We start from the raw sequence: 15,171 nt of genomic DNA on the forward strand, positions 1-15,171 counted from the left end.
CCACCATGATTCTTTAACCTATCAAGATGATTCGTGGTGGAGCTGAAAAAAACAATTATTTTTTCTCAGAAGTCAAAAATCCACGTCAAAACCACTAAAATCGTACCTTCGCAGTCGCAATAGAAACGCTCGATTATCTAGCGATCATATTAAAACTTTTTATAACAATATTACGACTTACAATAAGTGAGCATCGATTGAAGGAAGCATATCTAAACCGAATTTTAACCAAAAGGAGAGCGCAAAAAACAATTCAATGGATTTTCTTGGGAACTCTTTTCTCATCCCATATCCTTTAGATATTGCTCTAAACCTGATAGAAGATTCTAAGTAATCGCCAATTCTAATGATTGTTAAAATCTTAAGAAAATGCTCAATTTGCTTATTCTCAGTATTGATAAATGTCTATGTATATAAACTAATTCGATTCTTTAAAGAGTCACTTAAACCAATAATATTTTTGTGAGAACATTGAGGAATATTTTATTAATTCATAAATAAATATTAACAAATAAAAATTCTCATTTCAGCGCAATGAAAATTATGCTGAGCAAGGTATCAAGAGCTTGGATTGTCGACGAGAAGAAAGACGACGGCTACACAGCATTGCATTTAGCTGCCCTCAACAATCATGCAGAAGTCGCCGAACTACTCGTAAGAGTCGGCGGGGCTATTATGGATTTGCAGAACGTCAATCTGCAAACTGCTTTGCATTTAGCTGTCGAAAGACAGCACACGTCCATCGTTAGAGTATGTTTTCCATTTATTAATGTGTAACATCAAATCTAATCTTATAATGATACTAATGTAAACTTTCAGCTGCTCGTGAGCGAAGGTGCCAATCTAAACATTTGCGACAAAGACGGAGACACCCCTCTTCATGAGGCTCTGAGACATCACACTCTATCGCAACTGAGACAATTGCAAGACGTCCAAGACGTGGGGCGTTTATTGATGGGCTTGGGAGCTCAAGCCGCCGATAAGAGATCTTCGGCTGGTATTGCATGTTATCTAGCATCGCACGGTGCTGATCTTACAATTAAGAACAAGAAAGGTTAGTGATAGTGAATTCTATATATGATTATAATGAACATTGAATTATTTATCTGTATCAATTTATAGGTCAAACTCCGTTGGATCTATGCCCTGATCCAAATCTATGCAAGACTCTTACGACGTATCAAAAGGGAGGTCCTGGATCAATCAGCGTTGAAGATGCTGCAGCTTGTGGTACATCTAATGACGGGGACTCAGCATTAGACGCCATGTCTAATCCGTCCAATTCAGCTCAATTGGACGAATGTCTCGTGTGCTCAGATGTCAAGAGAGACATTCTGTTCCAACCGTGTGGTCATATCACTTGCTGCAATGGTTGCGCTCCACGAGTCAAAAAGTGCCTCATCTGCCGTGAAGCCGTCACCAACAGAATCAAGGTTATTTACTGAAATAAAATGAAAATCCACATCACATACAACTATAATAAACATTGTACTTAATGTTTCAGGTTGGTGAATGTCTAGTGTGCTCAGACGCACCAGCTACAGTTGTTTTCAAACCTTGTGGAGACGTCTGCGCCTGCATTGCCTGCGCCCCTCTCATGCGGAAGTGCGTCTCCTGTCGTACTCCAATAGTACAACCGATTATTGTAAATCCAATGCCTAACGCTTTGGCCATTGCTTCCACTTCATCCGCATCTGATAATAATTACAACTGTAATCTGAATGGTAAGTGTATTTAAAAAGAAGTTCTTAATACTCTCAATTCATATTTGAAGTAGAAAAGTAACATCTAGGATTCCAAAAATTGTTGCCTTGCGCTTGTATGAACTTTCAGATATAATCCCAACCATCGCAGCACTTTATTTACTCCTAAGTGGTCATGCAGAATCTTATGTTTCTGAAACTGATTCCTACCTAATTAGAAGTCTTCTGAATAGTCACAAGGCTACATCACTAGTTTTTCACAACAGTTAATTTTCTTTAATTACTGCAGTGACCACTGCTCTCACCGTCTTTAGAGCTCATTCTACCGTTTTACATTGCTAGCTCCAACAAAAATCAAACTTTTCGATTCAACAGACTCAAATATATTGATAAGTTGTGAGAGAATTTTGTTCGTTTTAAATTAATTATTAAATCTTCTATTGCAACATGACATCGGCGATCCTTTGCAACATGACATGACATGAGATCAAGAAAACCTGATCTGTGATTGTCGATCGGTATTATAATTATAAAATAATCACTAATAATATAAATTGAAAAACACTAGGGTATATGTGGGATTCGAATCCAAGTCACCGACTTATACCACTGGTCTATCGTACTGGTTAAAATATTTATAGTTTCCTGTAGAATATGCTTTTTGGGAATCATTATTATTATATTATTCATAAAAGTTTTAATTCTTTTTGTTTTCTCTTGAATATTTAAGAGTAACATATAGTCATATGATGTCATAACACACCTGACACAATTGAATTCCTGTCATATGTTTCTTTTATATATGTATGTACATTTTAAATATAATTTCAGTGAACACTGAAGCTCCTCCGAGCAATCTCACTCAAGTCCAAGTCAATAAAGGACAGCCGGCTCCTCAAAACAATGCGATTCTTCAAGGACAAGCTGGAGGCCAGCCGATGATGAACAATGGATCTAGAGATACAAATGTGTCTGTGCCAAATCCAACTACGACCACTAGCGACGTTCAGAAACTTCAGCAGCAACTTCAAGACATCAAGGATCAGGTGAGTCTCTTATATACAAACTATAAAGATTTTCTTCATACCCGTTACTAACTACTCGTTTTTTTTTAGACAATGTGCCCAGTGTGTCTTGACCGCTTGAAGAACATGATATTTTTGTGTGGTCATGGAATGTGTCAGATGTGCGGCGACAGAATGACTGTCTGCCCGATTTGCAGGAAACAAATCGAGAAGCGCATATTACTCTATTGAACTGCTGATTAGCTTATGTTTTATTTTATTTCCAGTATATTTTTTTTATATTTACAATTTCATTATTCATAATCATTTTTTACATGAATTTCTTTAAATGTTTTTTTTAATTTTAAGTTTTTTACATACGTATGCTTTCATTATGTGTATTTTCAAGTAGTAAAAATATTATACTTCCTCTCATTAAAATTAAATACATATATTGGAATTTAGAATGCATTTGAAATTTACCTTTGCCATTTTTAAATTGGTTCAATGTAGTAAGATTTCATTATTATTCAAATACATAAAATGTTAATCCTTATATACATTTTAATTATATCTTATTTTGTATAACTAAAATATGCCGAATATTTACATCATTATATATATATATATAACTTTTTAGCAAATAATAAAATAATAATCTCAATTAAAATAATTTGTATCAGACTTAGGATTGCCAGAAGTTAAAAAGTATGAAAAGAAAACTTTTTTAAAACAATTAAATATTGATACTAAATAAAGGGGGATAGGTCTTCAAAGAAAATGGATATTTTAATACAAAATAAGAACAAGATTTGAGGACAAAATGGCATGCTATATTTAAAAGAGATATTCTGGCAACCCTAATCTGAGGCGACCTGGAGAAGGTTCAAAAATCAAGCTGAACCAAGGTTTTTCCTATAAATACTAACACTAGAGCTTAAAAAGTGCTGTTCGAAAAATAAAGCTTAATCAAAATTTAGGACATTTTTTTTAAAGAAATTTAATAAAAAAGTTGTTTTGTTTAACTATCATATTTTTACCCAATGAAAGGAAATCTTTTGTACTTTTAATTATCCAGGTAAACTAGTTTATATTTTTATAAGTTTTCATTCATTATTTTTATTTTTAAGTATGTTTGTAATTCAATTTTTGTACTAACTTTGTATTTTGAAACATTAATAAAATAAATTACTTTCTAAATATTCAGGTATATTTTATTTATTTAATATTGTCCTTGTATTTATAATTCCTTGCCACTGGTCTAATAGTACAAATAGCCAATTGAAAGTACTACTAGTAATGCAGAATAAATGTATTGCAATAATCGCCTATTCCAGTGTTTATATTATTCGACTCCATCAGTGTTTTTTGTTAAAAGATTTAGAAAGGAGAAAGCTGAGTCTCATGGAGAAGCAAATATAGACAAGCTTTCCAAATACATTATTATAGTTTGCATGTCCCATGAAAGTATTTGTATTTATAAGTAATTAACAGGGCACAAAGTAAAAGAAAAGCAATTGAATAAATTAAAAAATATTCTTACACTATTTGTTTATACACTCTTTGACGGGGAAGTGACGGGTGGCAATTAGACACAGATTAAGCCGCTGCAGTAATATTTTTATTGATGGTTTATAATTACATATTTATTTACAAGAGTGAGCGGACGGTGTGCGAGACACTTATCGGCATACAAAACCGCCAGGTCACCAAGAAAATGTGTGTTACGCCAGTGCTACCAGAGTGCCGCCAAGTTTTGGCCATATTAAACCAGAATAAATACATATAAATAGCCCCCCTACAAATTCTATTATTTCCTTAATAATATACATATATTCTAAAAATAAATTGTACACGACAAAATAAAAATACTACACATTTAATTGAAGGCTTTGTGTTTATTGATATAAACAAATTAAAAGAAAAAACAATAAATATTTACATGTATGTGTTTATCTCAGCATATTTAACAAATTAATTTTAAATCAAAATACTACTTAATGCCTTTTTAAATTAAAACAAATATATACGGCACGAAAGGTATGTACGTTATTTTTATATTTAATTGATTTATACAAACTAAATTAAGACCATCGTCCGTCATCTAACAGAATACCCACAAAAAATAATACATTATGTATAATTTATATGAGAAATCGCACGTGAAAAAGTGCGCTTTTCAGTGTGATACGCATATTAATAATACTAACGTTAGCACCTTTCGGCGAAAAGAACAGCTAAAATAATATGTATTTAAAATATACGTAATTGGGGTAATATCGGACAAAGTAATATTTTTACATTGGCAGCACTGCACTTAAACTTGACATCGTCACAATCTGTCATTCCTGTAGTTCAGCCGGATTATATTTTCCGTCGAGATGGGCGTAGAAATCGAGAATAAAACCGAAAATGTCAAAGCTAAGGTGAAAAACATCTTGGAGATGCGTCACGAAACCGAAAAGGAAACAATGGACGCTCTACGAGTGCTATCAACATTTTGCACTGTAAATTCTTCTTTGGTGAGACGAAACCTTAAAAACCAACTAGAAAAACGTAATCTAGAAACTTACGAGAGCTTTGTGAATTCATTTAGAGTCTTAAAAGACCATTTGGACTATGTATATAATGATGTCGTACAATTGAACAATTCAGTTAACAATATGGCTTCTAGACTACAAGATTCTAAGACGAAAGCTAGTCATTTGATATCCCAAATAGCGATGCTGCAAAATGAGAAGCAAAAAGTTGAGAAGCAACTCATATTGGCTAACGCTTTCATATCGCATTTTCAATTGACACCAGCCGAAAATGCTATATTGCACGGTATATCCAGAGATTCGCCCATCACTCACGAGTTCTTTGGAGTTTTAGAAAGAATCGATAAACTTCACAACGATTGTAAGACGCTGATACATTCAGGCTGTGAAACGGCAGCCTTGGATATAATGGAAAAAATTGGCTTACACAGAGAAGCTGCTATAGAACGTCTATATAAATGGACGCAGAACGGAAGTCGCAATTTTGACGCAACCGATCACAATTCTTTGATCCCTAAAGCGATGAATACATTGCAGAGTCGTCCGGTTCTATTTAAATACGTAGTCGACGAATATTGCTCTGCTAGAAAATCTAATTTAGTCAGATTCTTCATCGACGCGTTAACCAAAGATGGCACCGGTGCAGGAAAACCTATCGAGTATTATGCTCATGATCCTAAAAGATATATCGGAGATATGCTAGCATGGGTGCATCAATCTCTACCGATTGAAAAAGAGGGTTTGACTTCTTTATTTAAATTTTGTGACGAGTACAATTCTAAAGAAGACGCATATCCGATTCACGCAAATATTATAACTGAAGGACTATGCCATCCGTTGAAAGTCAGAATCGAATTGATTCTAACGCTAGATAAAGATCCACTATTACTATGCATGTTAACGAATCTTCTCAAATTTTATACTAAGGTATTGAACGAAGACATCAAAGGCGGATATTTATATTCAACGTTGAACGAATTGCAACGACAGAGTGAATCTGTTTTCTTATCGGCGATTGAGAATAAAGTCAAGGGTGATTTAGTCCACGGTGTCAAAGCGCCTCCGTCGGATTTAACGCCTTCGATGACCGTAACCGAGCTATTGAAATTCTTGAGAGAACTGCTATCGATCACACCTGTTTCGGAACAGAGAGAACGATCCGATTTAATCAAAGCTGTATCTCTAATCATAGATCCGTTATTGAGAGCCATAAATGAAACAGCATGCCATCTATCTTCGACCGACATGGCTGCTTATTTATTAAACTGCATGTATCAGATCCAATGCACTGTATCGCTGTGTCAATTTAATAACGATTATAACGAACGACTGCAAGCGCAATCGGACGCTCAAATGGATACGCTAACGTCAGAACAAGCGAGTTCTTTAGTGGCCAACTTGAATTTAGGCTCTATTTATACTATCTTGCTAGAACAAGATAAAGGTCCACTTTCATCCGTTCCAGGAATGGAAGCTCCAATGTTAAGATCCTTTATGAATAAATTCGACAGCTTTATCGCGATGCCAGATGTATTCTTATTACCGCAAATATCGCTCTTGATCAGTAGCTCGACAAGAACGAACGTACGAAAACGTTCCTTCCAAGTCATAATCGCAATATATAAAAAATTATATTCCTCAGTACACGATTCTGCTAATAGATATGAAAATCCACAACTGCTTGTAAGAAGAACGCCCGAAGAAGTATCAGAAATATTATCGTTATAAATAAAAGATCTTCTGTTATTTACTATATGTTATAATTTATCATTAAATGTATATATTAAAGTGCTCTAAGGACTTTTATTTATTCTAATCCTGATAACTTAGACGCCGATGGATATAGAGAACGGACAGTTTTGCAGCGGTCTCTATCGATCGAAAGAGTATTCTTTTTAACGTATATTTCTTTTTCCAATTCGCTTCTACTCTTCAATAGCTTCACTCTGGTCTTGTTTGCGTTGTATAGTTGGTCATTGAGAGCGTACATCGACTCCGTCAAAGCTTTTGATTCATCTAAAAGCCTGTAAAATAATTTATAGTTTAATACACATTAAGAAAATAATACTGCATATAATTTGAGTTGATTTTAAAGCCGCTGGGACATTAACACATTGCATACTGGGAATGGGAATTATTATTTGCGAAAATTAGAACCTAAACATATTTTTTTTAAGCCATCAACTTTTTAATTAACGAATTTCTTCAGAAAAGGAATCGTTGCAGAGAGTTATTCATGGGGTATTCACTGTTCTGACAAATGCTCGCTTGCTCGTACCTAATTTGTCCAACAGCAGTGCACAAATAATTCATTTTATAGAACAATTATTTTATTCATTGCTCATTTAAATTGTCCTCAATATGTATATGTATGTAAATTTATAGCATCTTAATGTCATTAAAAAATATTTTTAATAATCTTCTGTAGAAAAAATCGTTAGTAAAATATACATAATACAGAATAAAATTGCTAAGCAGTGTAATTTAGAAAAACAACTTTAAAAACATTTGTACAAAAAAATGTCTAATAATAATATTCTAAAATGTCCGAAAAACAATGCCATACGATTTTAGTTTTTTTAATAGTGATATTTTAGCATAATGAAAAAATGTACCCTGATTGAGGAGCATCTCTGCAATTCTCAACGTTCGGTCTTCCAATCGAGTTTCTATTGTCTAAGCGTGTTTGAGTGAGCTTAGTGCATATCTCCATTTTTCTATGAGCATCTTTGAGCTCCTCCGACATCTTCTCTACCATCGTTAATCTCTGCAATACCTAAAAAATATGTATATCATCATTATTAAAGTACTACATAATAATTAACAATAATAACATCATTCAATACTTCTCTCAATTCGTCCTCCAATCTTATTCTCAGATCGTCAGTACACGCCGCCTTAGCCGCTAAAGCTTGATCGACTCTTCCGGCTTTTGTGCGTAAATCCCTAGAAGCGTTCAGTATCAGAGCTTCGACATATTTACGCAAGTTGATAGAGTCACGCCTGCAAGACTCCGCCTCTTCCAAATTGTGCCTCGTAAACTGCTGCCAAGAATTGGGCGTAGATTGCCTATTCATAAAAAAATATTATTACCAATTTCTAATGACTTTCACATATATGCGTTCAATTAATGTATTTATATACTCTTCCGGCACGCTCACTGCACCTGGCTTCATCAGTGTCGTACTAGACTGCCTGTTCAACGATATATTCACAGAATCTGTATCGTACGAGACCACTTTATCACTCCAATCAAATTCGACTCTAGCTTTGGCTGCTTTGTTACTCCTCATTTGTGCTTCGATATCAGCCAAAGTGTCCATATATAAGTTTCTTATATCGGATATCAACTGAAGTTCTTTATTGAGTTCGTCTTCAGATGTATCGTGTACCAAATCTGTGTCTAATCTGTTCAATCTCAATTGCAAGCACTCTTTAGCTGAAATAATATAATTCCATGTATTACATAAGAATTGTTGTATCTTTATAATTGTAATAGATATAAAACATAATCTATTCACCAATTGCTTCAGGTTGATCAAGGATAGCTATAGAAGCTTTCAATCTCTGTCGCAGTTCTTCCAGTGCTACTATCTCATCAGTCATGGGTTTGACGCAATACTCGGTTTCACATTTCCATTGGTATATCTCGTGAGCTCTATTCTTCAGCAAATCAGTACTGCAGTTGAACTTGTTATCGGCCAATCCATAAACGTGAGTCAGGCAGTTCTTAGCTCTTATCTCAAATCTGAATTATAAATATTTGATGTCATTATTAAAGAATCTAATACATTTTTATTCTGCTTTAGGAGAAATTAATATTTTTCTCAACATACATATATATTTATTATGTAATACAACAATATTTAGATGATATGTAATTACTGTTTTCACTCACTCATCAGATCTTCTTATCGGTTCACCCTCCAATACGATAGCATTGTGATGTTGCCATTCTTCAGTGGAATACTTTGAGCTGGAATATTTATTGATGATCGGCAGCATTCTTTTTGCAGGATCTTTGGAATAGTTTATGGATTATAATGTATTATGTATATGAAGAAATCTAGTTCTTACCTTCGCCGATATCGTAAGAAGTAGGTTGTGGAAGATAACATGGAGGTAAGTTCACTGGAGGCCACGGGCGAGTAGGAAAAGGTACGATTTCTCCAGGAACATAATCACGCTGATTTTGTGCCATTTTGATCAAATTTTGTTATGACGAAGTGAAGAAACCCAGGAATGTTTGATTTGTTTTAAATCAATATCTATTGCTACCATGGAGATGTTCCATATTCAAATAACAACTCGGGGATTTAATTTGAATTAAGTGTAAAGCTAAAATAATAGCGACAATAATACAAAATAAAAATCAGATTTATTGTTACATTAAATAAATTTTTATTATAAAAAGTAGTATTTTTCATTCCGCAAGCGTCGCTCTACCGACGCCCTTAGGCATCTTTTTATTCGTCGAATCTTCCAACTCCTTGGCTTTATAATAATGTGGGGCCACTTCCAGCAGCCACTTGCTTTCAATCTCAGTCACTTGTCTCATGAATTCTTTGGTCGTGAACACAAGTTCATGATACAATACCCAACGAGGTAATTCTTCAAATAGTGCGCTGTTTGGATGGATCATCACAGTCTGAAACAAAGAATGATAATAAAATTAATAAAGCATTATAAAATATTGAATCGAGCTGTGCACATGCCAACTACGGTGTTCTAAGTTCTTAAAAATATAAAGTGAAAATTGCGTAAATTGAAACTATCCACATTACAGCTCATACATTAGTATAACAAGGACCGGTTCGTAGCGTGTGCAGTGTTTGACACTCACAAACGCCTAAAATAGTTTTTAAATATGTTATAATTTTAGGTAATTCTCCGTTATACATTTATGTATCACATTCCATCATTAAAGTTTCAAATTATTCATTGGGTGCGACAGATTGAATTAACATTTTATCAAAAAATTGTAGATAATTGATTAAATTTTATCAAATAAATTGTGCTTAAGTGAAATAGAACACTGGAAAGAGTTACTCAAAAGAATCATTTCAATTATTTTAACCATGGCATCAGAAAATATTGCATTTAGAGGATTTTCAGATAAATTATTTACCAAAAATAATAATAAATTTCTTAAAATATTTTCAAAATATGATCCAGTGATAGAGAAAAACGTAAAACAGGCAATAAAAAGTCCATACAAAACACATTACTTAAGAAAATATATCCAGCAAGAAATCACCTCATTGATCGCCAAAACTATAAATGACAAAATTGTCAATAAGACAAGACTGTACGTCGGATAAAAGTAATAAAAAACAAATAACAAATGTCGATTGTTGTGCGATATGTGTACATTGAAAAAGAATCTGAAGTTTGCAACTTAAAAGTGTAAGTCTCATAAAATTCATAAATATTGAAACACGACTGGAACGAAAATGACAAGTAATTTTGTAGCAATATGGCTTATCCATCGAAAATCTTCAAGGCTACGAATATGATGACTTTCGACCCGGGTACCCGCTCGTTTTTAAAAGAACTAAAATCCCTGTTATTTTTAACGGGTACCCGGTCATTTTAATTTCAATATAATATTTGATTTCTCCACATGAAATATATATCTCACACAATTTTCAAGATGCAAAATTATCGGCTATTCTTCAATTTCGCAAAACACATTTAGAGATTAAGTGAGAGCAGTGTATCGAAAGGAACAAGAAATTTCTATTTAACCGTTCGAAAGTATTGTTTCACAATTCTGTATGTACAATTAAGTGATTCATAAATAGAAGATTATAAAACTTTCATTCAAAATTTTATGATGCTTTCAAGTATATAATCCGAGAGTTGACAATGGTCGGCACTTCATAAAGTTTCTGTTAATCCTTTGACTCATAGTAGAAACACATTTTTGGTGTCAACGATATATTGGGACGGATGAGCCGTTTCGCGTGTTTTTATGATAAGCAAATTCATATATTAAAATTGTCGAAAAAAAGACGAAACAAGAGTGATTCTGAAATATTTTTTTGCCATTTTTTCTATCTGGTGCAATTTAATAGAGAATTAATGTAAAAGATATGTGCATTAAAATAAATACTTTGTTCAATAAAACGAATTGTTTGTGCATTTATATAAGGTAAATCTTCGGATTTTTTCTTCAGGAAAGGATTCATTGCAGATATTTATTCATGAGGTGTCCACTGTTCTGACCAACGCTCGCTCGCTCGCACTTAATATGTCCAACAGTAGTGCAGAAACAATTTGTTTTATGCGACAATAATTTTATAATATTGCTCATTTAAATTGTCCTCATAAACTAATGATGTAACCGAGTCCAGCATATAATTATATATACAAACTAGCTATCTTAACTTTGTTACATAAATCTTGAAGTGTAAATCATATTATAATAAATGTATATATCTATTATTACCTGATTGTGCTTAGCAGTTTTATAATTTCCTCCTTTTGACAATCTAGCTATGTGGTAGAAATAACCAGCCGTTATAGCTTTCCGAATGTTTGCGTTCTCATCAATGCTGGACACCATTTCAATCTCCACTCTTTCCATCAATCCGACCAATTGTTCGCGAACGTCTCTCGCTCTTTTCAAAGATCGATATTGTATAAAATTCTCGTAACACCACTGAATTGAAAAATCTGAATCTACCCATTGGTTATAAACATTCATCAAACTGAGATGATCACCGGCAATATGATTGAAATTCTTTCGAGCTGTATCAGCGTGAATAATTTTATCTTTCGGCCTATAAAATATAGCACCGTTCACGGATAACATGGCAGCTATGGTGACAATCTCTTCGGAGCATTTATATTTTTCGCTCGCTAGTAACATTTTAGCCATCATCGGATTAGTAGGGAATTCGGCCATTCTTCGACCGCACTTGGTCAACTCTCCGTGATGATTCAAAGCTCCTAATGCGTATAATTGTTCCAAAGCTAAGACGAGAGTCTCGTGAGGTGGTGGATCGAGAAAATCAAAATTGATCAGATCGTTAATGCCCAATGCTTTTAAAGTGAGTACTGCGTTACCGAGATTTATCCTTTGTATTTCAGGAATTGTGTTCTCTTCTAGTTCGTGCTTGTATGCCCAAGCCGTGTATAGTCTGAAGCATTTCCCAGGAGCGACTCTTCCTGCACGTCCAGCTCGTTGATTTGCTGAAGCCTTTGAGATCGGAACGACCATCAAGCTCTCCATTCCTGTCCGTGAATTAAAATTATTCTGCTTAGCGAAACCAGGATCTATTACATAAATGATGTTATCGATAGTCAGAGAAGTTTCAGCTATGTTTGTAGCTAAGACGACTTTTCTAGCACCAGCCGGCGTTGGTTCGAATATCTTCGCTTGCATATCACTAGGAAGATTGGCGTATACAGGCAATATGACCAATTCTCTTATTTTTGACCCCAAACGCTTCGTTCTATCTTGCAACATCTCATGACACGTTTCGATTTCGTCTTGACCAGTCAAAAACACTAAAATATCGCCTAACGGTTGAGTGGCATGGATCTGAAGCACCGACACAACGCAAGCATCTACGTAATCCGCTTCTGGAGCTTTCGTGTAATAAATATCAACAGGAAATCGCCGTCCTGGTATTCTAAAAATAGGAGCGTCGTCAAAGAACTCTGAAAACTTTTGTGCATCTAAAGTGGCCGAAGATATCAACAGTTTCAAATCCGGCCTAAACCGTGCAATATCTTTGACTAAACCGAACAATATATCAGTGTGGAGAGTTCTCTCGTGAGCTTCGTCAATGATCATCACACTATAAGATGCCAAATCGGGCTCGGATAAAAACTCTCGATGAAGTGTACCGTCCGTCATATATTTCAAAATAGTTCGCTCCGATGTGCAATCTTCAAATCTGATACTATAACCGACTTCGTTGCCTAATTTAACGTTCATCTCTTGAGCAACTCTAGAAGCCACCGACATAGCTGCTACTCGTCTCGGTTGAGTACAACCGATCATTTTTCCATCGGATGTGAATCCTGCTTCGTGTAAATACTGCGGAATTTGGGTGGTTTTACCGGAACCGGTTTCGCCTTCAATAATCAATATCTGATGCTCTTTAATAGCGGATATCAAGTCGCCTCTGAATGGATATATAGGTAAAGAACGCTTGGTTTCTTCAATGTCCATCTTTTTCTTTTCATAATCGGAGACTTTCTCATCCTTCTTTTCTTCTCTATTTCCGTCTAAACGTAGAGCTTGTATGAACTCTATTTGATCGTCCAACAATAGTTCGTAATCTTGCTTCGACGATGGATCTTTAGAACCAAATTTATATACGGCAGATGCCATCTGTTCCTTTTCCCATTTTCGCTGCTCGGAATGCGGAAGTTTTTCAATCTCGTCAACTTCAACGTAATCACCTAAAACAAAAAAATATATAAAATTATAGGTACTTTTCTGTTATCGTGGGTCAAATTTATTCCAAAAAATAGTTATTAATTTATTTATTCATTATATACAATTATAAATGACATATTTTAAAGTAAAATCCTTGCATAGTTATTCATGGGGTGTTCACTGTTCTAATCAACGCTCACCACTGCTGCTCGTTTACACCTAACCTGTTTAATTTTTAAAACGTGTTTATGTAACAAGACATCCGACAGTGAACACCCCATGAATAACTCTCGGCAACGAATTTACTTTAAAAAATAACATTTATAATTGTATATAAATAAATAAAACATGTTTTTAGAATTAATTTGACCCCATAACAGGTAATTACAGAAGCACTAGAAACACCAGAACTCATCTACAAATTTAGTTATAATATTTAAAAATACCTTTTTCGCCCTTTTTCATATCGCGTGGCATATGATACCGCTGAATGTTTTCCAATTCCCTAGCCTTTTCATGTTCCTTTGCGATTCGCAATAGTTCTTTTTTATGTTCACGGTTTTTCTTCTCTCGTTCAGTCAATCTAAACATTGCAAATACATTAAAATCTTATTGAATTAAATAAATTCACAACTTTTTCAAGTCTCAAGTTAATATTTAACATAAATAACATAATACTCACATTTGTTCATCGAAAAGATATTCATCATCAATTATATCGGCTTCCAGCTCGGCAACTTTATCATCTTTTCGCTTCTCTAAATATTTTCTCCTAGACTGTACTCGCAATACAGGAAGCATTTTATCACGAGATTCAGCTTCAATCTTTAATCGTTTGGCCGCTTCCTCAAACGAACGCTTATCTGAAGCCTCGATGATTTTTCTCGTTTTAGTGTCATCTTTCTCCTTCAACCGTTTAGAGAATTCGTCCCTTTCTTGAAGATCCTTCCTTCTTAATTTTTCTACGCTGTCATCGCTCGACGACGAAGACGAACTAGCATAGCGTTTGCGTCGTTTCTCCTTAGGCTTTCCCATTTTGAGGTTATGTTTACAATTAAACGCTCTTATTAGTTAATATAAGCTTTATATTATATTTTTAAGATGAATAAAGTATAAATTTGCTTATAACCTATTAATTTAAATAAATTATCTTATTCATTTATAAAACGGTATATAAAGCAACCAAAACAATAAACGTCAAATCTAGTTTTGGCCATAAATTCAAGTTTTGTGACTATAGAAATAAAATTAATTTATTTTATTTCTTATTTTTTTAAATACAATTTACTAGTTAAAAAATAATATTGTATATTATATTGTAAAATAAATAATTGTTCACAAACTGAATTTTACTTATTATATAATTAAAATATAAGTAAATATATTTTTATTTTTTAATGACACTATTGTTATTAAATACGATAATTTTTCATTTAATTATCTAGTAAATATTTAAAAAAAAGCATAAAACAAATCTAAAATGCCAGAAGTTAAAAATATAAACAATGATTATTTCTCAAAAATTATTA

The 15,171-nt window shown here is 33.8% G+C and overlaps 4 protein-coding genes across 4 annotated transcripts; 2 read left to right on the forward strand and 2 right to left on the reverse strand.

The window, feature by feature from the left end:
- Positions 1-530: 530 nt before the first annotated feature.
- On the forward strand, positions 531-3,909 carry LOC148234889 (E3 ubiquitin-protein ligase mib1-like). Its single transcript, XM_088185935.1, has 6 exons — positions 531-750; positions 820-1,054; positions 1,123-1,433; positions 1,505-1,724; positions 2,535-2,749; positions 2,819-3,909. The coding sequence occupies exons 1-6, from the start codon at positions 535-537 to the stop codon at positions 2,957-2,959; spliced, it is 1,338 nt and encodes a 445-aa protein (XP_088042061.1). The 5' UTR covers positions 531-534; the 3' UTR covers positions 2,960-3,909.
- A 1,102-nt stretch (positions 3,910-5,011) lies between these two features.
- Cog6 (conserved oligomeric Golgi complex subunit 6) lies at positions 5,012-7,040 on the forward strand. The gene has a single exon (XM_088185349.1). The coding sequence runs from the start codon at positions 5,089-5,091 to the stop codon at positions 6,973-6,975; it is 1,887 nt and encodes a 628-aa protein (XP_088041475.1). The 5' UTR covers positions 5,012-5,088; the 3' UTR covers positions 6,976-7,040.
- Tektin-A (Tektin A) lies at positions 5,012-9,546 on the reverse strand. The gene is made up of 7 exons (XM_088185350.1): positions 9,325-9,546; positions 9,146-9,266; positions 8,769-8,995; positions 8,392-8,686; positions 8,094-8,316; positions 7,863-8,023; positions 5,012-7,271 (listed from the first exon to the last, which is right to left on the reverse strand). Exons 1-7 carry the CDS (start codon positions 9,446-9,448, stop codon positions 7,055-7,057), a joined length of 1,368 nt encoding a protein of 455 aa, XP_088041476.1. The 5' UTR covers positions 9,449-9,546; the 3' UTR covers positions 5,012-7,054.
- A 60-nt stretch (positions 9,547-9,606) lies between these two features.
- On the reverse strand, positions 9,607-14,880 carry l(2)37Cb (DEAH-box helicase 16 lethal (2) 37Cb). The gene is made up of 4 exons (XM_088185347.1): positions 14,325-14,880; positions 14,089-14,225; positions 11,699-13,665; positions 9,607-9,895 (listed from the first exon to the last, which is right to left on the reverse strand). Exons 1-4 carry the CDS (start codon positions 14,675-14,677, stop codon positions 9,671-9,673), a joined length of 2,682 nt encoding a protein of 893 aa, XP_088041473.1. The 5' UTR covers positions 14,678-14,880; the 3' UTR covers positions 9,607-9,670.
- Between the last annotated feature and the right edge of the window lie 291 nt (positions 14,881-15,171).

Source organism: Plectrocnemia conspersa, unplaced genomic scaffold (assembly GCF_051122295.1).
Source record: "Plectrocnemia conspersa isolate PC_06_02 unplaced genomic scaffold, ASM5112229v1 ptg000005l, whole genome shotgun sequence".
In the NCBI taxonomy this organism is placed as follows: domain Eukaryota; kingdom Metazoa; phylum Arthropoda; class Insecta; order Trichoptera; family Polycentropodidae; genus Plectrocnemia; species Plectrocnemia conspersa.

Coding starts and splice junctions, on each gene's coding strand:
- LOC148234889 (XM_088185935.1), top strand. CDS start 535: ATGAAAATTATGCTGAGCAAGGTATCAAGAGCTTGGATTGTCGACGAG. Junction 751..819: donor AGCACACGTCCATCGTTAGA/GTATGTTTTCCA, acceptor GTAAACTTTCAG/CTGCTCGTGAGCGAAGGTGC. Junction 1,434..1,504: donor CCGTCACCAACAGAATCAAG/GTTATTTACTGA, acceptor TTAATGTTTCAG/GTTGGTGAATGTCTAGTGTG.
- Cog6 (XM_088185349.1), top strand. CDS start 5,089: ATGGGCGTAGAAATCGAGAATAAAACCGAAAATGTCAAAGCTAAGGTG.
- Tektin-A (XM_088185350.1), bottom strand. CDS start 9,448: ATGGCACAAAATCAGCGTGATTATGTTCCTGGAGAAATCGTACCTTTT. Junction 8,996..9,145: donor CCGATAAGAAGATCTGATGA/GTGAGTGAAAAC, acceptor TTTATAATTCAG/ATTTGAGATAAGAGCTAAGA. Junction 7,272..7,862: donor AGAGATGCTCCTCAATCAGG/GTACATTTTTTC, acceptor ATTATTTTACAG/GCTTTTAGATGAATCAAAAG.